This window comes from Simochromis diagramma, unplaced genomic scaffold (genome assembly GCF_900408965.1).
Source record: "Simochromis diagramma unplaced genomic scaffold, fSimDia1.1 OVJJ01000516.1, whole genome shotgun sequence".
Taxonomy (NCBI): domain Eukaryota; kingdom Metazoa; phylum Chordata; class Actinopteri; order Cichliformes; family Cichlidae; genus Simochromis; species Simochromis diagramma.
In genome coordinates this window covers 1390102-1416659 of record NW_024386938.1, presented here as the reverse complement: position 1 = coordinate 1416659, position 26558 = coordinate 1390102, and the positions used below count along the sequence as shown (strand labels likewise).

At 43.4% G+C, this 26558-nt stretch overlaps 1 protein-coding gene across 18 annotated transcripts in view; it reads left to right on the top strand.

Annotated features, from left to right (window-relative positions):
- Window positions 1-26558, top strand: part of nfixb (nuclear factor I/Xb) — a 135682-nt gene that overhangs the window by 24676 nt on the left and 84448 nt on the right. For 15 of the 18 annotated variants that reach the window (XM_040037332.1, XM_040037330.1, XM_040037345.1 and 12 more), the window contains one exon: window positions 16123-16654. In XM_040037332.1, the coding sequence (XP_039893266.1) occupies window positions 16123-16654 (532 nt within the window). The other 3 variants (XM_040037343.1, XM_040037339.1, XM_040037327.1) reach the window with 3 other exon arrangements.

Sequence of the window (26558 nt, the reverse complement as noted above, 5' to 3'; positions counted from 1 at the left end):
TCTTTTCCTGTCTTGGGGGTGGGTGGAGGAACGTTGACGCTTGGAGGCTTATGAACCCGCAAGTCAAACAGTAATGAAAACAGTTGTGACCTGATTTCAAGAGGCGGGGAAAAGACAGTGTAGAAGGGGGAATGAGCATTTTAAGATATAGACAAAAAGCTGCAGAAAATATCTGGGGCTACTTTCTTTCTTTCTTTTCCTTTTCTTGCTTTCTTTCTTACTCACTCGCTCCCCTTCGTGTCTTCCTGCTACCTTCCCTCTCTTTTTGTCTGTGTATCTAATTCGGCCACCCCGTCCAGCAAGGAATAGCTGTCACCCTGGGGAACAAAGCGCTAGAGCTTGCTCTTCAGAGCAGGAAGTTGGCTTGGGGCCAAGGGTGGAAAATCTATACCCGGTTGCATAATATAACATATCTTTACCTCAGATGAACTCTGAGGAGGCCTGGCAGCTGTGAGCAAACAGAGCTGGAGGGCGGGAGTTTGTGTGTTATTAACTGACTCTGTTTGTGTGGAAGTGTCTGTGTATGTGTCGGGTATGAGTGCACGCTCTATGCTTCTTGTAACTTGCGTTTGCTGGCCGGCGCTGCAGGCCCAAGGCTGTTTCAGACCCCCTTGACAGTGGAGTCGAGTACAGTAGAGTCAAATAGAGCCTTGTTGAAATAAGTGAGGGGTAGAGTAAAGTTGAGTAGAGGAGTCCGAGGCCAAGGAGGGCTCAGGGTTAGATTCAAACACAACTCTGCGGCTTCTACTTTTGGCTCAGGGAGCCAGTAACTACCATCCCTACTCCAGCTGCAGCATACTCTGGGAGGGAATTCAGATATAAACTTTCTGCTCTGTTTAGGCTCAGAGAAATAGCTTCAGGATTAGTGTGTGTTACATGGAAAGTTGTATATTTGACTGGAAAATTCAGCGCAGGATGAGGATTTCATGTCACTGCTAAAATATAAAACACAGATGGGCCAGATTTAACTTTACTCTGCGAGTTCACGGACGTTCCCCGCTCGTCTAACTCTCATCATGACAGCTTGTGAATTCGCTTCCATGGTGCATTCATCCCACTGCCTTCCCTTTATTAAGACGTCACTCTGGTCTAGGTATTATCTCTAAAGGAGGCGTTTGGAGAAACAGTAGCGTGTGTGGAGGGGACAAGGAGCGAAATGTCCTGATAGCATTGGGCTGTCTAACGTGTCAAGCTTCTGTCAGTCCCTCTGCAAAGCCCAGTGAAACTTAAAGCCGGCCTCATTACAGTCATCATCTGGAATAAAGTGCAATCATCACCGCCACCTGTGGAAAGCTGCGGTGGAGGAAAGACTCTCACAGGCCTTATAGACCGGTCTGCTGGACTCGTGTATCAGTTCACAAACACATTTTATATCATTGGTGTTATTTTTTCCCCCCACTTCCATCTGCACACCTGAACACAAATATATCAAGCCAGAGTTAGGTCTCATATGGGGACCACAAATTGACTGTATATTGCCGCCAGGCTGTGGAGATTTATGATGAAAGTGAATAGGGATGGTGTGGGCGGGGATGCAGAGGTGCATATTATGGCGCCTTTTTTTTTCTTCTGTCTTGGAAGAGCTGATGGTCTTGAGAATAGTATAGAGGAGTATAACAACAGCAGAGCTATTTTCATTTTAGAAAGATTATAGAAAGAAATTCAGCACAAAGAGAAAAGAGGGGGAAACGGGCGCGAATGAAAGAGGCCATAGTCTGTGTATTGTAAATACAGTAGACTGGGGAGCATTCCATATCCTTTTATTTTTTTTCTACCAGCATGATTTGTTTGATTTACTCTCTATCAATCAGCGGAGGATGTATTTAAACAGACTTGAAGTATATTTGAGAAAGCCTCTTTATAGCTGTGGCTGTTTGTATTCTCCTTTTACTTTCCTTGGAAGCAGACCGTGATTAAAACAGACGATACAGGCGTATTGTGTTTCCTAGGGGATTGGAAGGAATGCAAATGCATCATAACCATATTATACTAGTTAGGAGTGCTTTGTGTTGCCAAGCCTCTGGATACAGGAGAGAGTAGACACAGTTACTCTAAAGAGTCCCGAATGCCACAAGTGCAACAACAGGAGAGGATATTTGACACTGCTGGACCGTATTTGACATTTCATCGTATACACACGGCTCTAAAAGCCTGCGCCGCATAAAAATACAAAACTTAACGCAGGAAGCCCCCCCAAAAAAAGTTCTGCTGTGTATATATGTGCGTGGAGCGCCGCAGAATCCATTTGGCATTTTTGTTGTGAGGGAAGCATGCTGCTGGTGGGACTTTGGCCTGCACAATCCCTTCTCTGTTAAAACAATGCGGCAGTTGTCCTCACTAACCTAATTACTCTCTCCAGGGGGAGAAAGGCAACAGCACCAAATCCCATAGTTAGGAGCTCTGATCTGGGCCCTGCTGTAAGAAAAGGCCTCATTCATTTCCCTCCCTCCGTCAGCCACACATGCACAGGCTCACACAAACACTTTCTATTTTTCACGGCGATTGGATTCAGCCTGAAAGAAGCTAATGGTTCACTAATACGCCCCGATATTTCTTTTGATATGTGTTTTTTTTGTGTCGTTGTAACAGTTAATTACATCATTCTGATAATAAAGAATTTGCATGTAACATTCATGTCATGATATGAGCTTTGTGTTAGCCCTGCGAGGTGTAAGGTGACCCTAACCATATCAGAACATGTTTTTTTCTCTTAATTTGTTCCCATGAGTGTTGGGAATCAAAGAAAAAATAATAATAATAATTGTAACTGACTTGCATAAAAAATTACATTTTGATATTTTTTTGTTTTTGCTATTCTCTAAAACAGGGTTAGGGCCATCGCTGACCATCCTAACCTAGCCAATGAAAAATGCATTAGCAGGAAATGTTGTTTATATATTAATGATGCAGCTTTGACCCAATGTCAAACAGGAGAAGTCCAGTGGTTTACTTTGAAATGCTCTCAGTTATAGAAATGACTAAAACCAGCTAAGATCCCAACACATAACCATATAAGACAGTAATATGAAAAAGAAAATCCCACAAACACAAAGTCAAACCGTGTTTTTATATCAGTGCTGATTTTTCTTTTCATGCTAAAATCCAGAAAGCTACTTTTGCACGATACAATCTGAAGTGTGAAGGATGCACCTTTATACCATGTAACATGTTGACATTTAAAACAGTTTGCAGATATACCTTATACACCCAAACACAAGTTGTCAGTTCATTAGACACTTGATATATATTGAGGACTATATATCTAAAAGAAATAGCTGAGATATTACCTTTTTAATGTTTATTAATGTAGAGGTTTTTCTACAGCCCATATTTATATTATTCCAGCTGTGTAATACCACAATATCATATGTAGTATCTGTATATAAACTGTCCCTCACAGCTTTGTTTAGGTTATTACACCCTTGTCAAACACAGAAAGAAGCTTAGCTTCATTATATTGATGGTGCGTTCATCGGTGTTTGTTGTCAGAGTCATTTGTGGGAAGTAACCTTAAATATTGGCACAAACCTCGCTTTTCTTGTTCCACATCTATCCTTTGTTTTGTCTTTCTCACCCTCCCTAATCGCTCGTCTTTCATCACTGCATTGGCACCACATTAGGCTTCTTTAAAACTTTATTACAGCAGCTTCAGACAAGGAAGTCCGGATAGCGAGAAGGAAAATGGGCATTTGTGTTGGTGTGTGTGTGTAGTGGCATTCGCTAAGAAAAGGAAAGGGTGTTAAAACCTTAATTCTCCCTCAACCAACCTGTTTGGGTTTTGTTTATTTGTCGCTTCTCTCTCAGGAAGATTAGAAAAGCCATTGTGTTGAGGCTTGGGAAATAAGGCTTCTAAGTTTATATTTGGAGATTGTTGCGGTGCTGCGTTGTTGGTTTAGACTGTTGGGGTTTAGACGTCTTTGTTTGTTTATATGGAAAAAGGAAAATTTTTACTGAGATCGAGATTTCTCTTGCAGGGGAGACCTGCACACTTACAAAAGCATCACGAAAAATGTAGACTATTGACCAGCATATATTTGCATTTTTTAATTAAATGGTTTTATTTACTGTATGACTGTGTCTTTGGAGCATGCTTAGAATAACAAGCTCAACAGACCGCATGTCCTGGTATTCTCAGGGCGTATAAGGAGACAGTAATGTTTGTGTATAGATGCATGTGTGTGTGTCTGGCCATGCAGTGTTTGTCTTAGGTCCCAGCTCCTTTCCTGTGGTGTGTGTGGGCTTGAATCGGTCCAGCCTGTGTGGACCCTGCGCCCTGTTTGTGCGCCTCTCGACACTCACCCTACGGCACAAACGGAAGCTCTGCTTTAACAGCATGATCGGGGCTCTTCCTGCAGCCTCCAGCCCGCTTTATTAAACCTATGGCTGTCCTTTTATGCTCCCTTTTTTCAGTCACTGTTAGCGCTTTGCATCTTTCCAACTAATCTATTAACCTTTGCGGTTCATATAGCCTCTATGCCAACTTGTGAAACTGCCCTGTCAGTGGCAGCCATGATTGACCTTCTCCTCAGTCACATATTTAACCCTTTCTTCATCGTTCACTGAGCAGACCCTGAAATGGGTTTTCTGCTTCTTTTTTAAATGTGAACCCAACTTGATCTTTTCAGTGTGACCCTGCTAGATATACTGCACAGCCCTCGCTGAGTACGTTTCCACTAACCTTTTAATGAATGGAAATGCAATGCGAAAAGCGGCGACTAATTGCTGGAAATAGATCCCCTATTCTTTCATTCTAATTTCTTTTTTCTTTTGCCCTCCTGGTCTTTGTATTTATTGTGTTCTTTAAGCCAGGAGATGTCCTCCTTTATCATGGCTCGTGCAGACACAAACAACCACACCTCTGTCAAATATTCGCCCCCGGTTGGTGCTTTTTGTCCACAGAGGGCACAAAGCAAAGTACAGGCCTACAAGCTCTGCAGTGAGCTTTACTCTTCATATGGGATCCATACATGCAGGACCTCAGATTATCAGGGTTTAATTATTAACTTACGGTCAAGGCTCAAGCTCGGCGATTTGGATTATTACAAGTTAAAGATAATAAAGAATATATAGACAGGAGGCTTTGGGGGGTGCACACAGACGTGGTGGGTGAGACAGTGGGGGTTGTGAGTTAGGGATGGCAGCAAAGCATTTGCATAAAGGGCAGGGCATCATGCCCAATGGTGGAAAAGGTTGGCATCACGCCTTTCAGACTGGCAGAGAGGGAAGACTGGAGAGAGAGAGAGAGAGAAAGAGAAGGGGGGTTGTAGTCAATAGTGCATCCCTTGTTCAGAAAGAGGAGGTCCCTAGCTGTTGGCAGGAGAGCAGGCTAAATCTCTGGTTTGATTGTGTGCTAGATTGCCCCTTTATTTGTCTGATTGCAAAGCGTTCAACACTGCATTAGTAGTGGGCTTTACTTTCCTGGAGCCTTTATTCAGGAGGGAGTTTTTCTGTCTTGGCCTGTTCGGCGATTGTCAGTCCACATATGTCTCAGAGTTTAGATTGTGTGCAATCATCAGGCAGTTTGGGAAAGTTTCTGACCTGTCTGTTTTATCAAGCCTCTGCTCTTTATCCGCAAGCCTCCCGCTAAGGTTAACGACAGTGTTGATTTAACTCGATGCCATATTCAGATGTGATTTCGAAGATAAATACAGACCGGAAGACAACTGCAGAGAGGCAGGCAGCGGCTTCTGCCTGTCTGTATGTGTACGTCTCTTACCTTCTGCTTCTCAGAGCCACAACACTGCTGCTCCCTTCATGCCGTCTGTGGTTCTGGCGATCTGAAGGCAGCATGAAGTGAAAGGGACAACTATGTAGTGCAAGCATGTTATTTCTATCCCTGAGTTCCATAAGTGATGTGTATAGAGTCTGAGCTTTCTCCACATCGCGCACAGCCTGCGGTCATTATGACCGCTAAGAGTGTGATGCCTGCAAACTCACTGTGACCATAAACCTCAATAAGCCTTTTCATTAGGCATCTGTGGGAGCTAATTAGCACTAGTCATGGGAAGTTACTGTCTACGTGAGTAAATTGATTTTTCCTTAAATTTACGCTTTGATCAAAGACAGTCAACTAGAATTTTGGCTTTCATTTTGTCAGAAAAATCTGAGGAAATTCAGTTAATGTTGGTATGAAGTGTAGACGTATGGTCAGCGTTAAGAAGTTTTAGTGCAAGGTAAATTATTCCAAACATACACTGTGCGACAAGCAGAGAGCTCAGCATTTCCACATGACGCTGAACTTGTAGACAGAAAGATGCACAAGAATAATCCCTTCAGTGAGGTGGCACGGACAGCCATAACAAGCTGCGCCGCCTAAGAAAAAGCACCGTGCGACAAATAAAAATGTCCCTTTACAAGTAAAATCATAGTTAATTACAAATGAATGTGTCTTTATGTTAAAAAAGATCTAAATTTACTGGCTTGATATTATTTCATTGTGAAAAATATTTCTTTGTAAAATGTAAGCAACATGCAAATAACTCAGTAATCACTTGCTTTCAACAATCACTACATAGATTTATATAGTGTTAAAAAAATCATTATTTACAAAGTATCCATGTGTTAAAGCAGCAAAAAATTGATACAATTCAAACAAATAAATTTTTACTGTGTGCTTTGTGTGGAAACATAGTTTCATATTTTAGAATAGATTTCTATTACTTAATGTAACTGTTTGAGGTGTGTTGTGTTACCTAATGGCCAAATCTAGAGGTATTTGTATTTTCATTGCATGTTACTTACACAATTTTACACCACTAGATTACAAAGAGGAATAACTGGCTCCATTTAACAGTTCTTCACTATTAAAAAAAACTAATTTTGTCTGTAATTTTACTCTGTGTTCTCCAAATATAAATAAAAAGTTTACTAAACATAAACATATTTTAATAGCAAGCCAGTTACAATTACTTCTTCTACTATCCTAGTCAGTTTCTGCATAGAACAGTGTGACATGAGTCTCCCACACTCTTGGTACACAAGAAAGTTTTTTTTTTTAAAAAAGTAAAATTCCCCTTGTTTCAAATAAAAACTTGTAAAAATGAAGCTTTACATTATAAGCCTTCATTTCCAGACAGTACGCATTTAGCTGCACACTGACCAGTTATTCATACACATCCACAACAATAATACAGTGTCAGTATACTTCTGTATATAAACACGTATACAGTTCATGTAATTACTACAACAATACTTATTCAGCTTCACCTTTACAGGTCACACTGGTAAAGTTCTGTTTGTATATTTCAGCGTTAATAATACAATATGTAAAAGTTAAGTTAGAGTTCTTGTAATTAGTAAATATTAATGATAATAGGTTAACAAGATTTTAATTACATGACTTTTAATTTATTTTCTATAATTATGTAATAAAGCTTTTAGGAGGCTGTGTTCTCCTATCATTTGACAGAATATGGGAATAAAGTCTCTTAATAGCTGCCATTAACAAAGGAAATGTTAAAGGCCTCACATCCTGTTCCATATATTTATTTCATTGTTGGTTTAAAGCAGACTTAAAATTATGAAATTATCCTGTAAAGCTATTTAGAGGTGGCAAAGCTGTGAAAGCAGGTTATTTTACAGAATCAGAATTATAATGGACTATTCTAATATGGTACATGATAAAAATCTGACACCAGCCGAAGGCGTAATCAGCCCTTGTGCATGCTTGTAAATCCACGCGAACCCAAACATTGTGCACCTGGTGCAGGGAGGGCGGGACTCCAAACTTTAGAGGAGCATTTTCCGAACATCGCAAACACCAGAAATTGTGGTGTCGTCTTCAGAAAATTCAGATGATGTTTAAATTCTCCTCCGGTGCGAGAGCGCGACGAGTTTACCTTCAAACGGGCAACAAACAGCGGAGCCTCGGTTTGAAAACACAATCGTGTTGTTTCAGCTCACTTTCTTCTCCCAGCAGTGTGTGAAAGGCTGACTTTGGCATTTCACACTCATGTCTTTGAAAAGAGGAGTAAAGCCCTACAGCTTTGCTAAGCGGCAAGTTAACACATGAACCTGAAGATCCTTTTCATTTCGGGCAGTGTTGAAATTTTAATTCCAAATACTAAAAGGGATCTTTTCATGAGAGGGGTTATGGTGTAACATCCCTCCGCTTTAAGCCTATTGATAAATCGGTCTGCTTGTAATTCTCTGTGATGTGTGTCAACCAGACTGTCTAGATCAAAGATAAATGTGGTGTATGGCGATGGCTACGAGCGCCTGGCTGCTTATAGACTGTTCAAATGACATGATATCTCACTTCTAGCCTGCTCATCAAAAATGTATCACTTTCCATCAAACCAAAATAGGAATGTGGGATCAAAGAGAATGAATTTGCTAAATGCATTTCTTTGTTGCAGGCCAGGCACTACGTGTTTACCGATTACTGAGCTGGTTTTTACCAGGGTAGGAAATTAACACTCGCCACCAGCCAAATGCTGCTAAAAGCTGGCTGTGGTTTGTAAGTTTGTCTCCACTACCAGCCACTTTGGCAGCTTTTTTATTTGGATCTTGGGGAAATTGTGAGAATTAGTTGGTGGTGTTTTTTTTTTCTCTTTTTTTTAACAAGAGGTGAGGCAAAAACAACAAAAAGAAGGCATAATGTCTTAGTCTGGTCAGTAGTATCACCGTCACTGGCTGCAGTGTGAGCAGCAGTAGTCTGTTGGCTCGCACAGTGAGAAAACACTCAGTCATGGCTGTAGTGGTGGTGCTGAGTCGGCCTGTCCCGGCATGGTTAGTCACTCACGCACACGTGTTAGTGAGATGCAGGGCGGTTTCTTCATCCAGCATTCTTTCTAGGCAGGGGAAAGGGTTTTGGAGCATGCGATTGCATGTGCATTAATGCATGCCTGGAGCTCCAGGCTGCAGAGATGTCATGGTTTCAAAGGTGAGTCCAGAGTGTGACATCGCCACAATCCACATGTTACCGAGCAGGCCGATGCGACATGCACGTATGTTGCAGATCGGAGTGCATTACCCCACTCCTCTGTCCTCGCTCAGCGATACTGACGTCTTCATCCAAGTACATCTGCACGCCTCTACTTGTGTTATACCACCTCGAGCGGGAACAAATATTGTTTTATAAACTCTCTGCTGAGAATCCTCAAAACAAAATAGCCTCAAGTCATCAGCTTCAACACTTACAGATGAGGTGTGTTTAGTTGTGCTCTTCGTGTGTATTCACATTCAGTCTGCGCTGCGCAGTTTCACTTAAAAAGTTGAGTGTTCGTGTTAACGCCAACGCTCCAAAGGGCCCAGGACCATTTTGGAGTGCAATCCGGGTGAGCGGAGCGGCTCTTTGTGGGGACTGGAATGTGCCGTGCGTGCCTCTTCTTCTCTTCAGCCCCTCTTCCACCTCACCCCGCCCCACCCCGGGCACGTTAGCACGCAGCCACCACAAATTGCTTGCAGATTTTTCACACATAGTAACGTGCTGGTTTGTAAACTCAGATAAGTGCAACCAATGCACGGCGTGAGCTCCATGGATCTCTACGCATCACTCGCTTGCTAAAGAAACAGAGTAAAGGGTGCTCCGAGATACCCCCCCCCCCCCCCCCCTTTTAATTCCTGAGCCAGGAATGATTACCGTGGATGATAACAGCAGAGGGTCATGCAGTGGATTCATTACAGTATAGACCATCAACCAAAGGATGGCATACTTTGTGGCATCAGGGGAAACAGTTTCTTCACACTTTAGCACCAATCTGTGAAATTTTAAAATGCAGCTAGAATACTCCAAGTGCTTTCCTCCTTCTCGAAATGTACACCTGACTGCCTCATCCTCACTCTCACAGGCCTCTAACATTTTTGCACTCTAAAATAAATGACTGAATCTCCTCTGCGTCCCTCCTAACCCTTTTCTCCTCCAACACCTTCCTCACACCCTGGCTCTCTGTCAGCCAGGGGTCAGTGGGGGAACCGGTGTCAGGCTTCGTCCGGGTCAGGGACACTCAGGTGGTCAGGAGAGGATGCAGCCGAGCCCCACCAGCCCAGAGCTTCCCCTTAATGAAGGGGCCAGGCAGCTGGAAGGCCCTCGGGTTGTGCACACTACTGGCTTAATTGGCCTAATGAGATGCAGTGAGGCCTCCGCGAGGTCAGGTGCCACATGATGGGAGGACCTGCTGCTGGGTTCAGAAAGAGTTTTACTATCATGGGTTTTGTGGGTCTTATGTGAAAGTTACCTGATGTAGACAAGTCATTGTCGTATTCTGGGCATGGCAAACACTTTTGTTTGTTAAACAAAATTCAAGCCAGAGATTTATCATAACAAAAAAAAAATGCAAAAGAAAAGAAAAAAAGAAAAGCATTTCATTGTGCCAGAGTTTTGATTATTTGGCTGTAGGATCTGGACTTTAGAGCAAAAGCTCACTTTCACCGCCATCATTTTTTGGAAAAGTTGGATGGCTAAAATCGCAAACTGACACTTCTAATCGCCGTGTTACTTTTAATTGCATGCATTCAACCTGTTTTTGTTTAAGGACAGGAAAAAAAGAATTGTGAATACGCGAGACGGCCTTCAGCTTCTTGGTTGATTGAGTCTTGATTTATCCTTTTTTTATGGCAACCACATACAAAGATACAAATACTCAGAAATTATGTACTGAGGTGCTGACGGTGACTGAAAAATGCCAAAAAGCAAAAAAAGCAAAACTAATTTAGTTTTAGATTAGATTCGACTAAATTAAATAGAATAGTGATATTATATTTAGTATGTTTTTGTCAATAATGTTTTAATTATTAATGAATGAAAAAAATATAATAAGATATCAATTATCTTAAAATGATGGACTCCTCCATTGTTTATTCAAACGGAGCTTAAAATGCAAAGGAGCACTAATGAATCCAACTCTGGGATGTTTTTCACAGTTAAGAGCCTTTTCTGTCCTTGCTGAAAGAGTTAATCTGAAGTTGGCAGCCAACTCCTCTCAGTCTCTGTCAGACGTGCGGAGAATTGGAAAAATAAAGGACTTAAAAAATCATTTCTTTTGTCTTGTCATAGGCAGCGTTCAGCTGTGGCTTTTATGTGGACGATTTGACTATTTTTAATTTTTTTTTATTTCAGTTTGAATAAAAAGCCGAAACCTTTGCGATTGAAACTGTGATCTCTGATTTATAAATACAAATTGCTTTAATTTGGGGTTATCGACTCGGAGTGGGCCAAGTGTTTATTTTTATATACGATAACTGGGGGAGGGAAAAAAGCAAATTTAAAGATTTAAGGGGGAAATGCGTTAATGTCGCGAAACCTGAACTGAATTCCATATGCTGAACCGCGTCCCGGGTCATTCAGAGCCGTGCTGGCACTGCATCTGCTTGACAGGCTACATTTGAAATACATATCTGGGTGTTTCAGGGTCTCCTCTCTCGGTATTAATTGACGTCGGGGTTTCAGTAACGGTGTAGCACAAATGTGTAGCTTGCGGGGGATGTGCCAGGCCGTCTCCAGATTTTCTATTTTTTTTTAATTTACATGTTTTTTCCTGCCAGGGTCCGTCAACGATATCGGCACTGTTTTATTTATTTATTTAAACATTTGTATTTTAAGTTCCCTTTTATGGCAGAGAAGAAGAAAAAATAAGTGGAAGAAGAAGAAAAAATAAGTGGTAGCAGAAGAAGAAGAAAAAATAAGTGGTAGCAGAAGAAGAAGAAAGTGATGGCGCAGCTTTAATTGTTTTGGCTCTTATTATTGGGGCCTGGGTGGTTTTGAGCCAGAGAAAACGGTGGTTAGAAAATAAGCCGTGCCGTTTACTGGGTGGATATCGGTGTGTTTATGAAACTCGCCGTGGGATAGTTTGTCCCTTTAACAGGCATTTGTTTGGTCACAGCAGCGGTTTTTTCCCGGGGTCTTTTAAGGGGACGGTTAGGTGAGGTGAAACGACGCAAACTGGTACGTTTGAAGCAGAGCATGTATTTCGTATTCCTATTTTTTTTTAATTATTATTATTAACAATAATTAATAAATAAAGTAATAATAATAATATCACTGAGTAAACCCCGTCACCTCCGACTGCTAATTGATAATAGGCTAATAATTAAAGTTAAAGGCCACGCGCATGTGGCCCTAATTTAATTTCCGGGTAAGAAGATTAACCCTGAGACACTTTCCATGATGGGTTTATGCCGCTTCGATAGACCTAAATAACCATATAGGTTCTTCCAACACAGCAACATGAAGATTACACAATATAGGCGTAGTGTGGAGCAGCAGATAGTGCAGACATGCAAATGGAAAGCACGGGGTTGCCCCCCCCTTTCAAAATCTGGGACTTTAGAAAATTGTGCAGTTTTCTTCCTGAAAAATAAATATGTTTTTTTTCTTCTACTTCTTCAGCAAGTGAAAGGCAAACAGCATGGCGAAGACAAAATGACTTAAAACTCCTTGTAGTCAAATTTCACTGACATTTGAATGGTGGTTTATTTGCATTTTGGCAAGGTCACCCAGAAAACCTTAATTCCCACTGAAAAGCAGACACACTGGAAAATACATTCAAGTGTCAGTTATCTCCTCCTGCTACACTAAGTTTGTGCAGGTGGTGATGGATGCAAATATATCTTGACTGTGATGCCAAACACAGTCATACTCCACGGTGAGGTTCTTTTGTTACGTTATCCAGCGATATATCAAACTTTTGGCTGATTGGAGATAAATGTGGAGGTGTGCCGTCCTTCGCTGTGTTAGCAGATGATGGGTGAGCGTCAGTGTTTCATTACGGGCTCTGGTGATGGAGCTGAAATGCATTGCTGTGTGGAGGATGTTCAGCCTTGACAGAATGGTGCGATTGTATGACCTTTGACAGTCTGCGGGCCTCTTCTCATGAAATCATCATTTAAAGACTTGCTAGAACTTAAAGTTGACTAACTGTGGTCTTTTCTTCAATGTTTGCCATGTAACAGAGGAATATATCAATTTAAATAATTGCTGAAGGCACCCATTTAAAGCTGCAACTATCAATTGTTTCCGTTTGATTTTGTCTGTTAAAGCCAGAAACTGTCAAAAAATGACCATTAGAAATACTTGAATTTATACTGCTTGTGCTTCCCAACCTTACACACTGAGAATTGCTCATTTCAGTCATATATGACAAAGGAAACCATCCAGTTCCTAATATTAAATAGAAGAACCCAGGCATTTTTTAGTTCTTGTTCTTTACATTTTTGACTCCATCTGAATGTGGCGTCATTTTATTGCATGAGATCTGGAGTCCTGATCCTCTGCTCTTGGTCTGTGATTCAGCAGCACTTGCACCTTCCCACTATCTGTCTGCTGAGCAGGTGCAGCCCTGACTGACACTCGTTCAGAGCTGAAACTAGTGATTATTTCCATTTATTTCCATTTAGTCTGTTAGATGCCGAAAGCTTGTCTAATGTTAGTTTAATATCATTTGTGATAAATGTATCAATACCCCAATTTTTTTTGCAAAGCTTAGACCCGAAAGTGTTTGGCAGTTTTGCTTCAAGGTGGCCGTTTCCAGATAATTTCCCATGAATTTATCAGCAGATATTTTCAACTCTACATGCATTCTTCGTCCTTGCTGACTCCATCTGATTGTGGTGCAGGTCTCCTGATGCTATGTTTCAGGTTTATTGCACTGATCAGTGATTCAGCACCACCACCTTCACTCAAGCTGCCTGCCAAGCAGATGTAGCCCTGAACGACGTGCTTTACGATGAAGCAACACGGCAGTCATCTCCGCTCCGATACCGAACTGCAGAAACCTCCCAGGGCGGGGGGTGTTTGGGGATACGTACTGAGCCGATTCGGGCTCTGGGATTTCGTCCTCATGCTAGCTGTGCTGCTTAAAAACAGAAAACAAACAAAAACAGCTGAGGCAAATTCTGGTTCCTCTCCTGCCTTCACCCCCACACCCCACCCACCCCTTTAAATTCTGTAACAATTTCTGTATCTGTGCCTCTAAATCATCTCGTCATTCATTTTGCGAGTGTGCAGCGAGAGGAGGAGTGTGGCTGCCCGGGTTTGTTTCTCCCTCTTTGTTTGCTGTGGTAAACCCATGAGCAGCTGCCGGTGGTGGGGTCTGGAGGGATTCTGAAGCTGTGTGTCCTCTCTCTCGCTTTGCCATCCTCTGCCAAGGTGGCATTATGCGAGCAGAGAAAGGGGCAGAGAGAGGGAGCGGGAGACACAGAGGAGGTGAGGGCGGTGGGGTGAGAGGGAGACGAAGCAGTGGCGGCCATAGTAAAGATGGAGGCAGGCTGAGGGCTGTGGGGATTGGTGCAGGAGAAGGCTTGCTCCCCTGAACTTTGCCTCCGTGTCAGAGAGGAACTTGTCGATTTGGCAGATTGTGCAGCGTCGGACATGGCTGCGCGCTCCCTTACACTCCCACCTGCTCCCCCCACCCCCTCTTCTCTCTCACTCTCTCTCCCTCTCATTGCCACTACCCCCCCCCCTCCCTTCTCCTCCCCTCCCTCCCCCCTTCCCACCCTCTCTCCTCTTTCTCTTTTCCCTCCCTTTCAGCTCTTGAAGCTAACGCATTGGCTGGGCTACAGGCATCTTGTTGCCAAATAGGTGGGCCCTACTCGTGTTGGCAAAGGCTCAAGCAATGGTTAGGGAAAGAACGCGGAGAGGACGAGAGACGGCGAGCGAGAAAGAGAAAGAGAGAGAGTTGGAGAGAAAAGGGGAAAAAAGAAGCAGCACTCGGCTTTGCCAGCGGTCGTATGCGCTCATCCAACATTGATTCGGCTCTCTGTTTTTTTTCCTCCCTATTCTGTGCTCTGCTCTCCCTGGCCCCCCCATCTGTGTGTGTGTTTGCGAGAGAGTGTGTGTGCATGCGCGCGCTCGTGCCGGGCCCGGGATCAGAACAGACACCACCACCAATTAGATTTTGCCAAGGATTTTTTTTTCCTCCGAGATTTTTAAAAAAAAATTGGAACTCACAAAGGACTGTTGAATTTTTGTTCTTTTTTTCGAATACATTTATTCTCGCTGTTAAAGTCTTTTTCTAGTCATTTTTTCTAACATTTACATTTTTACCTGTTTATTATTTGTTTTGCTCCAACTTTTTGTCCGTCCTTTTTTGTGTCATTTTTGGCTTTTGTCTCAAGAACTGCTGGCTAGCGTCCTACTGCAGGACTCCCTTAAAATCTTTTTTGGTGTGTGTGTGTGTTTTTAAACTTCAGCCCACTGTTTGTGCTCAGCAGCGTGTTCTGCAAATTTTTAAAAATTATAACCCTCCCCACCCACCCCAAGTTTTTTTTTTCTTTTCTTTTTTTCATCTGCTAATTCTCCACACCCTGCCAAAACCAGCGCTTGCTTTACATTGGGGAGCGCGGGAGGAAAGAGAGAAAAAAAAACTGGTGCAGGAGATTTTTTTTTCACTTTAAACGCTGTGCCAAATTTATGATGAGAGTGCAAAATGGTAACTACCAGGCCGTCTGTCTTCCTCTAGCAGTGTGGTTTTCTGTGGTGATTTCTGTCTGCTTTCAGTTTGTTGTGGAAATGTGAGTCTGGTTGGAGCTCCCTTTGCATGGTAGCGCAGATAGGAAATGGTATGGCTGATCTTTTAGCGGCACATTTCAACAGTGGTCTAGTGGCGGCAAAGCTTGGCGGTGGTGAGCGACCGGTGTGTGGCAACCCTGGCACAGGAACGCTGTGGCGAGATCTGGGCTTTGTTGCCCAGAGATATGTAGTGAAGGTATTATGGTACAGCAGAATAACTTCTCTTTTTACAGCAGGAAAAGCGGGAGCGCAACTTGGCTCAGTTTTTCATCTGAATTCGTGAACTGTCGTCTTTTCTTTATTGTCTTGAACGTTTTATTTTTGAAATGCTTTGTGTTATACCTTTGCATGCTATTGTAAGGATGATTTTTTTCCTGGTTTTCCTGCATGCTTTATTTTTATTTGAGTCTGAATGTTGGAAATGAGAAATAATTTTAACATTTTAATGGCAGTTATTTGAATAGCTTTTTGATTTGAATTTAAATTAATTGATAATCATCAGAATTTTCATTATTCCAACAACACGTTTAGTATTATTAAATATTTTGGCATTTTCATTAAAAGTTTTAAAAAACCTCTAATTTTACAACTTAAAAAAAAAAAGAAAAGGCATTTAAAAAAAAAAATAATTTTTTTACAGCCTCCTAACGCTGCATCTTTTTCTCTCTCATCAGGATGAATTTCATCCCTTCATTGAGGCCCTTCTCCCCCATGTCCGTGCCTTCTCCTACACCTGGTTCAACCTGCAGGCCCGTAAACGCAAGTACTTCAAGAAGCACGAAAAGAGGATGACCAAGGATGAGGAGCGCGCGGTGAAGGATGAGCTGCTTGGGGAAAAGCCAGAGATCAAGCAGAAGTGGGCCTCGCGCCTGCTGGCCAAGCTCCGCAAGGACATCCGGCCTGAGTTCCGCGAGGACTTTGTGCTCACCATCACGGGGAAGAAGCCCCCCTGCTGCGTGCTGTCCAACCCCGACCAGAAGGGCAAGATCCGCCGCATCGACTGCCTCCGCCAGGCCGACAAGGTGTGGAGGCTGGACCTGGTGATGGTCATCCTGTTTAAGGGCAGCCCCCTGGAGAGCACGGACGGCGAGCGTCTGGTCAAGTCACCCCAGTGCTCCAACCACGGCCTGTGTGTCCAGCCACACCACATTGGGGTGACGGTCAAGGAGCTGGATCTCTACCTGGCCTACTTCGTCCACACACCAGGTATGTGGTACCTGTAGAAGAACCGTTTTTCCCACCGTTTATGTGGTTGTTATACACACACATACACACAGGTCATGTGTTTTGTCACACACTCTTTGGCATGTAAGTCACAGATTAGACCCTGCCCTCCACTATGTACCAAGCTGATCTAGTGCCAGGCTTTGATAAACCCAGTCAGCACTGAGATAAAGACCACGTCTTGATATTTAAAGTCTGCAGCGTATAATCCTAAAAAAAGTTTTCCTCTCAATGTTTCTATCTGGTTTAAAGAGATTCAGAGAATCTGACAGTCAGGATTAAAACCTGTGTTTACCTAGAGATATGTTTGCATTGGTACATTTGTTCAAGTATTTGTGCGCAAATTTGTCTAAATCCAAATGTGCATGTTTTTCAGTGCCATCTGTAAACAAAAGCATCTGCAAACCTGTTTATCTGTGTGTGCACGCATGTGCACACGTGTGCGCGCGCGACAGGCAGTTTGTCATGTGTCTGTAATCCATGTGTGTTGTGAGGTTGTTGTGTATCAGTAGCAGTGTGGTGTATTTGTGGGTTTCTTTTGTGTGTGTGTGGTGGTCTGGAGAGCGCAGTGACAGCTGGCCCAGTCCCAGGTAGTTTAGGAGGCAGAGAGAGAGTCAGCCTGTCTGCAGCCTCAGCCTAACGCCACACACACACACACACACACACACACACACACACACACACACACACACACACACACTCAAGTGGACAGACTCTCGCTCAGGAGCTCTCGATCAAACACCCAAGCTGCGCCTTGCGTTGTTCTTCTGAGCGAACTGATCACACACACAGTCACACACACGTTTGTGTTTAAGCAGTGAGACGTTTTGCGTTTACATCCACACGTGTTTTCTGCTGTGATGGTGAAGTTGAAATAGAGGCGGTAAAAATATTTTGGTGTAACATGTATACAAAGCCACATGTGTACTCGTGTGAGGGCAGCGATCAACGCTGTGAAATATAATATTTGCATGTCTCATTTTGTTGCACTTCACAGCTGTAGTTATTTCGACCTAATTTCATTTCTCAGGTAATTTTAGTAATGCAAATCCACTTTGGAAAATAAATAGCAACAAATGCTGATCTGGATATAACATTATTAAATATGTTGTAACTACTTTTGCAAAAAACAAAAACATTTAAAAACAAAGAAAATTATATTCTGTTCAATTAAATTCCATTTAATTACTGCAGTGAGAATTTGATGTGCCTGAAGCTTAATTTTCCTGACACAAGTGAATTTAAATTGTGCTTTTAAACACACTAATGTTTAAAAATGTCTCTATTAGAATATAGTAGTAATAGTAGTAGCACTCCTGTTGTAGATGCCTGAATGTGCTGGATGATTTATAGCATAATTTAGGCTAATGTATTTATAATTGAAGCCCAGCTTTACCACTGTTAGCTGTGATTACAGTTTTAGCCACATTCATATATAATTTGGTCTATTTTATATATTTTATTTGTTGTCGTCACTTGATGTAGCTGTCTGTTTCCGTCAGGTGTTTGCAGGTGTAAATCATCTCTCACACACACACACACACACACACACACACACACACACACACACACACACACACACACACACACACACTCTCCTCTTCTTCAGCCATTTCCTATTATCTCGGGCTCTCTTACCACAGACTGGCATACAGTTACAGGGCCTTAATTCTTCTCCTTGGCAGAGAGGTGCAGCGTTCCTCTGTGACAGAATCCCCCATGCCAGGCTCCTTTCAGCCCAGTGTGTAACTCTGCTTGAGTTTTGCGGGGCCTCCGTGAGCGCCCCTTCCTGTTCCACAATGTGGCATGGCAAACCGCGGCTCAGATTAGCTCCCAGCGCAGCCTGGTGCTCCTTAGAGTTTTTTTCCCTGACAACTCTGTGCCAGAATCCAGCAGCCGCTCGCCCCCATCGATGCGATGCACTAGCCCGTCTCCTTTCTGGCCTTTGTGCATTTCATTAGTATTTCATCTTATTTGTACACATGTGAGTATTTTTCCATAAATATTTATGGGATTTCTTTTCTTTCTAATCGTTTTTTTAAGGCCAAGTGGCTTGTATTTGGTTTACTACTGCATGTGAGAGAAGCAGCGCTGCTTTTTCCATGCAGCCACCTTGCACTAACAACTGGTCAAGAATGGGGAGAATGTGTGCGGTAACTAAAATGAAAAGGCGTCCACCTTTTGTAAGCGCAAGTCGCTGTGTTGTTCCAGCATGCTGGCGCGGGTTAGCCAGAGGACAGGCAGACAGTGGCTCCATTCTAACCTTTGGGGTGGCAGCGTTACAGTTTTATTCTTAGCTCCCCTTCCCAGGGTGTCTGTGTCTTGCGGAAGTTATCAGTTGCTAGGCCCGATGATTGGACCGCAGCCGTCTCACCCAGCTCGTCCCCGCCGTCGTGTTTCAGCTCTCTCGTCCCCACTGATGTCACTGTCGCCAGCTGTAAGGCGGGGGGGTGGATCTGCTTTCATGCGGCGTGATTGACACACACATACACAGTCACACGCACGCTCACTAACCCCCACCCCCCCTCTGTTTCTGCTTCCCTACAGTACAGTATGTGTCTGCTTTTGTCCAATTATAGACTTCGGCCCTCGCAGGCGGGGCAGGGACAGATCAAAGCTGATGGACTCTGATCTGCACTACTGCACCACAGCTTCAAGAGCAAGGTCCCGCTAATCACAAAACGAGCCTGATCATTTTCTTTTTGACAAGTACCTGCCTGCACACAAGCGCAGAGCATGACATAATTGTCAGGCAGTAACGAGAGTCGGATCCCAAAAGTGGTTAATTTTCTTTTCACTGATTGTGCTGCATTCGATGGCAGCAGTAATGGCTCAGGGCTGTGGAGGAAGCAAGGGAAATCGGGGATGAGGAAGAGGTGGGGTGGTGGGTCTGATCTCATCTTTGATCACATGTCTGTCGAAAAGGAAAGTCTGGCTCGCCAGTTGGGCGCTGCGGGCCGTCCTCCACCTAGAGACGCCCGGCTCAGGTCATGTTTTTTCGAGCGACGTGTTCCATATTTGTCCGTCTGACGAGGCTGCACAGTTCCAGCATTAGTCATTTTTGGAGCCCGATCAGCCTCATACGGCTTTCATTACTTGTGCTGTTATGATAAAAAGATGTTTCTGCAAGTGCAGCCTCCATATCTGGTCTCTGTGCTGGAGACAGACAGACCAGAGAGGTGCCCGGGGCAGGTCCGAAAGCCAACTACGCGTGCCAGACAACGCCGTATCTCCATGCTGCTATGGCGCAAACACAAATCCGAGACATTCATTTACCCATCAGTGTGTCTTTGTGCGTCGTCGCGACATTACAAATGACCAAGAGAATCTCTTTTAATAGAGACAAACAAAGAGACAGACAGCCAGACTGAGAGACTTAACGCCTCCACGTCATGCTAAATCCATCAAACACATCTTATCTGCTTCGCCCAATATCCTGAGCTTCAAAAAGGAGGTAAAATTATCAGATGCAGTTACATAATAAAGAAAAAAAGCAAACAGGAAAGAGTGGGATTTGTTTTATTACACACAAGCTCGGTCCATAGAGGCAATACGCTGGAATATTAAAGCAGAAGTAGCAGTCGTGTTATGTTTGCCGTTTGCTGAGTGTTTGCAGAAGCAGAAGAGAAGGAGGAGGTACAATGGTTAAAGCAGGAAAAATACTCTGTCTTCTCTTTCTTGGATCTGCGTGTTGCGCAGAACAGAGATTTCTGGATGGAGCGCAGAATTGCGCTCCAGCGTTCTGGCACGGCTCCGTAACCCGGGCCGACGGAGGAACAGAGAGTGTCGGCGCCGAGGGAGCCGCATTCATGTGGCGTGAAAAACACTGCTGCTCCGACGCTTTCAACGGAAACTTTCTTACGCTTTGTTGTCATTTGAAATAATGCGTCCAATAAAGTTTGAGCATCGGCAAGCCCCTCTGACATGACAGGACAGCGTCAGTGACGCTGCCGCGTTTTAATGTGCGCTGTGGCGTCCGGGCCTATTTTCAGAACCCCTCGTTTTTCCAGCTTTTTTTTTTTAATGCGTGCGTGTGTCACAGAGAGGAAAAGTGAAAAGAAGAGGGGAGTGTGCGGAGTGTAAGGAATCGCTGGTAAACAGATTACTCCGTGCAATCGGGCTTCCGAGGCGGTTGCGCTAATGCTCGATCCTCTGACCTCCTTTAACCGTTCTCCCTCACATCTCTCCCCGTTCTATAGGTCCGACCGCCGTGCTGCTCTATGGGCTTGGGAGCAGGCCAACCTGCTTCATATTCACTGTAATTATCCAGTTTAGTGAATAATCCTGGAAAAGATACACAAAAGGCTGAGTGTATGATTGAATTATGTGCAATTTGAAATGAAGGTCGTGTCTTAACTTCGGGAATAGAAAAATTCCTTGTAGCAGAAAGTGCAACAAAGAGTAGCTTTATTTCCTAATTTCACTGTACAGTGGTTTTTAATTATTGGTGTAATTAAGGTTAATAAATAAAAGCCATGGTGTCTGTTTAGCAGCTTAGCTCACTTTTTTGGATTTAACGAGCAGAAATTTATTTAATTCTCAAGAAATTAAATGACTTAATAATATGGATTAATGAGTAGAGTAAACAAAAGCAATAAAAATAAATAGGCTATTCAGCTTATTGAGCTTTATTTTTACTTCACAGCTTCTTTTCTTTCCTCTACAGAGCAAACACAAATTAGACGTCTCCCCCCATGTTTCGCCTCCGTGTATTATTTTTAGTCTCTTCAGTTCCACTGTTTTGCATTTGCATGACCGATCTTCTCTTTTCTCTGTGCAGGCGCCAGGCTTGAAGTCTGTCCATCCGCTAAAAACATAGGTATCCCCGCACAGGAGCTCTGGCTGCTAACGCCTGAGCCGAGGGGCAAAGAGCAGGAGGAGCGGAGAAGTGATGTGTAGAAAGGACGGAAAAGAGCGAAGCGAGCGTCTTTTTCTGGGCCATTTCCCAGCAGCCAGATTCTGATCGGTCCGCCTCGCGCCTTGTTGCCTCGGTCCAGCGGAGCAGAGCACATGCACGGAGACTTGCCCTGTAATTGGGATAGCTCTTTCCACACGGAAAAAAGCGGAGCGGAACACAGCGGCGAATCCTCCGTCTCCTCCGTGCGCACATCTTTCATTTAAAAGTAAAAAATGAGCAATTATACGCAAACAAAATCCCCTTAAATAACCACAAATGAACGCTAATAATGTGGAGATTAATAAATATTTTCACCCCTGCTTCATTTATTCTCCCATTTAATGGTAATAAATGTCAGTGGTTGCTGTTAGGATGATATTGAGCGCTGATATAAAGTAAAAAGAAAAGCGTAGAATAAAGATAATGGAAAATGCCATGCTGAAAACAAAGAGAGAGGGAGGGCACATATTCAGGCTAGTGGGGCTGGTTGGCAGCATTTGGCACCCAAAGCTGCAGCTCTGTTTAGGAGGTGCCAGCTTTTCAAACCGACACACAGTCCCTGCCAACTTCTCTCCTTCTGATCCTTTTCTTTCTCTCTCATTTTAACATTTTCCCCCTGTATCCTTGTTTTCGCTTAACACTTCTTCCCCTCTGCACGTCCCCTTACGCCCCAGCCACCGCCGCTCCCGTGGATGCTTTCTCACAGCGGGCTGTCAGAAAAGACGAACGTCAAGAACGTTCGGGTCTTGTTTTGCTGGGATGTCGGCGCGTTGAATAAAATGGCTATCGTGTTACCAGACGTGTTCTTTTATTTTTGTGAAAAATATTTTCCACAGCTCTTTTTTTGTTACTCAGCGTGCTTCTGTGGATTCAGGTCCAAAACAAAATGGAGGATGAAGCACAGCTCCTCTCCAATCAGAGTGGAGAACCAGTCAGGAAAAAATGTTACTGGCAAATTAGCAATTCTGAATATTTCCTGGTTTGCTTGTTTTCTTCTTCTTAATGTGTTTTGGCGTATGCACACATCTGCATAGGCAGAGTGGAGGTGAGGGTTGTTGGCTGACTGAAGAAATCAGTTGTACGTCTTTCGGGATGCAGACCCGGGGCCCGAGGATGGAGACAAGAACGTGCTGCTGTGAGCGATGAGAGAAAGCATTAAACGCTGGGTATGGGGGTGGATGGAATTACTCAATAATGATCAGAAAATTAGAGCCATTATTGAGGGAGAGTAAACAGGCCTCTCTAAGTGTGAAAGCCTCCTATTCAGCCAGGACCAGGAGCAGGACTCCTTTCTTCCTTTCGTGGATCCACCCATGGCCTCGAGAGCCCGTCTTTTGTTCCCTGAAATAACAGAGTGAATATATGGGGGTCGAGTTGGGAGGGGGGTGCCGTTCCCAGTGCTGAGCACAGTATGGACGAGCTACTGACTGTAAGCTACTCCTTTTATTGTAGCATTATGTTTACTTTTGTCTTTCTGGCTTTTTTCCATACTTACAGTCTAATTAACTGTCTGTATTTAAATAAGTTGCTGTCACTGGGTTCAGAAATCCTGGCAGCGTATGTTAAAGTTATTTTCTTTTTATTTATTTTTATGTCTGTTGCGTACAAGTGCACCTGTGCGTCTCTTCTCCATTAGCGCCTGCGTCTTCCTCTGTCTCGGTCCAGAGTCGGGGGAAAGTGGGTGCAAACTAGGCGCTAATGTGACTACTTCCGCGTTTGTCACTACAAATGTTTTAATTAATGGGGAACGGATAAATAAATAAGCTTGCCTCGTCCCGGAGCAACTGAACAGCAAATGCAGTGCTCAGAAGAGGGACAAAGGAGTGAAGAGAGGGATTTACACTTTGAACAAGCCGTTAGAGAGAATAAAGGAAGCTGTGTTTCCTTCCCCCCTTCTCTCACATCACTTCCAAGCACTCTACTGCTCTCAGAATAGGATTTGACGTTCATAATAACTATAGCACTCTAGCTTGTAGCTACTTTAATAATGACTGCAGTTAAGTCTTTTATGCGAGTCCAGAATTCTCTGTCTAGCTGAAGGTAAAGGAAGCTGAGTTAAGGTTGTATTTAAAGGTGGAAAGAATTAGCAAGGCCCCCAGCGAGGACAGAGTGGGCATCACTCACATTCAGATAGATGGGGTTTCAAAGTGGCTTGCAGATGTGCAAAACTATGGGAAGGCTAAAGCAGTATAAATAGTGTGGATGACTTTCCCCGGCAGCCTGCCTTCATGTGACTCAGTCTTATATTCAACATCCTCCTTCACACCAGCTCTGGAAACTCTCTCCGGGGCAGAGCTTTTTCCCGCTCTGGGGCTCCGCTCAAAGGGGGGAAAAGAAGAATTACAAAAATCACCTGACGTGTTCGCTCACTTTCTCCGTCTGTTTGCTTTTCATATAGACGGCCAGCTCCATTTCACAGACATCACTTTTGGATGGCAACATTCTCATTATACTCGTCAACTGTCAGCGCTCAGCACTCTCTCGTCTATAATTTCAGACTCATTTGAATTCTTATTGGCAGCTTCGATGCATAAATTTCATAAAAGATAGGAAAACAACACAATTTCTTCTCGCTCTCCCTGGTGAGCAATAAAATATGGAGAAGATTAGTGGGGAAGGAGTAATTCAAATTCAATTGTTTGTTTGGATTTTTATTATCAAGAAAACACATGTCCGGTATCATATTTGAGCTTCATACATTTTACATCGCGGATACCTAACAAAGCCAGCGTAACTGTCGCGCTCCAAACGGCCTTACGGCACCTTTGCATTGGATAGCTGTCCAGAAAGGTAGATGAATAGAGTTGCCATGGCCACAAAGCTTCTTTTTTTCCTCTCAGTGTACCTTTCCTGGGTGATATCCAAGGAGTGTCAGCGACTGGCCTGGTTGGCACGTTGAGTGGCCATGCAGTGCTGGGCTGTTTCTGTGGCGCTTCAGCCTACAGTGTGGGCAACCAGAGCGCAGTGCTCTGCCAGAGGAATCCACTCAGATCACTTTCACTCTATAGAGGGCATCCCCAGCACTCATGTAAATTAATAAGCACATATATAAATATATATATGCAGCTGAGCAGGGACACTAACCCGTGCAGCAGCAATGTTAGTCAGAGTCTTAGATTCAAAATGACTCATTTGTTTTCCTAAGAGGAAACGGAGGAATATTAGATTTTCTTGGTGTTATAATTTACTATTTTTATTTTAAACACTTGTCACTGGACATGGGCCAAGTGAGACATATAAAAATGTCACAGTAATTTTAGAGCAGATTTTTCCCTTAATGTTATTCACACATTTTGCTAGGCTTAGTTCAGTCCAGGGGGCTTTTTATCCTCTGAGAAGCTATAAGTACCTTTTGAGATGGCAGCTGTGATATAATTTCATTGTGAAAGCAGGGGAGCCTGTGATATAAAAGACTTGCCTGCAGGCAAACAAAGCGGCTCTAACCCCTGTGTGCTGCTGACTTTGGCCTTATGTTCTTTTTGTTTGGGATATCACTGACCCCGCTGCCCTTAGTGCCAAAATATTAACCAGAAAATCAAATCTGTCCTTCTCTCAGTTCTTTAGGCATTCTGAAGATCATTATCATTATCAAATAGACGGAAAATTCTAAATAAATGAATAAATAATAGGACAAAATCCAAATAAACTTATCTGGTTCTTGAGAGTTTTGTTCAAATATGATTAAAAATCCTTTTGATACCAATTATTAATGTAAAGCATATGAAAACAAAGTTCTTTTAATCAGATGTTAAACCCTGGAAATTAGTGAACTCATAAATCATGCTAGTGGTTATTACAGAATCAGAAAACAGGGCTGTGTGGAGAAAACAAACATTTGTCTGTATGTCTTCAGTGCTAATAAATCCCCGCGTCCACCGTAAGCCTTCGACTCCATCCTATCAAGAGGAGTGATTTTCTGTCGTCGTTTCTGGTTTACGTGGAGACGGAGAGGAATTATAATATAAATATTGTTTTATTTCAGCACACTCACCAACACGTCACTTGGTGAAAATTGGTGTCATTTTTCAAAGCGTGGCTTTAGTTCAACCAGTCAATCGATGCTTGGAAGACATGCGGTTCTCTGCTAGTTTCTTCTAAGCTGACAGAGTTTGGCTTTCAGCATATTTTTACATTTTCCCCCTAAAACTAACCAAACCTGTCTCATTTACACCTGAACCTAGTCTCAGTGTTGTGACTGTAAACCGATCTCTTAACAAGGATTTCCGTAGGTCTCGTTCCTCACGCTCATCATTAGAGCTGCACCCCTGTGTATTTTACAGTAATACACCCACTGCGTGTGAATTGGCTGCTCTTGTGTTTTCGATGCCGACTGATTTAAATGTTAAAAGATCAAACCTTTATCCCCAGTGGCTCTCTTCAACTGCAAAGGAGTCGAGTGTGTGAAGTGTGCTTTTAGGTGTTGTTTGCCTATCTATTCCAGTGGAGAGAGTGTGTGTGTGTGTGTGTGTGTGTGTGCGTGTGTGCGCGCCTTCACGAATGCCCATGTGCACTATAGAAGCAGGCTGAGTGACAACAAACGCTGTCTGCAGCAGAACATATGAGTGTCCTCTCTGGATGCGCCCAGCACCTGAACCCCCTTCACACCTGATGCCTGTGGGCCTTGTATGGACACATGGAGAGAAACAAGCGCATTTGCAAACAGACATGTACAGAAACAGCGCATGCACTGGCTTGACCCTGCTGGAAACTGGCACTTGGAGTGTTTTTATGGGGTGTGCGGGGCTCAGAGTGAGCTAAACCAGGCCCCAACTGGGTCCCCCCTCACTGGTCTTTGACTGGGTGCAATCTGTCGCCACAAAAGTAGAAAACCGTATGCTCTCTTGAAAATTCATACTCTGCTAGGAAGCAGTTTGCATGTGATTTGAAGGTGCCGGTCATTACAATGAGCCTTTTTAGTCAGTGTCTCTGGTATTGCTCTAGCAGCAGCAGAAGCAATGGAGCTGATCTACTTGGTTATTTGCCCTTTGT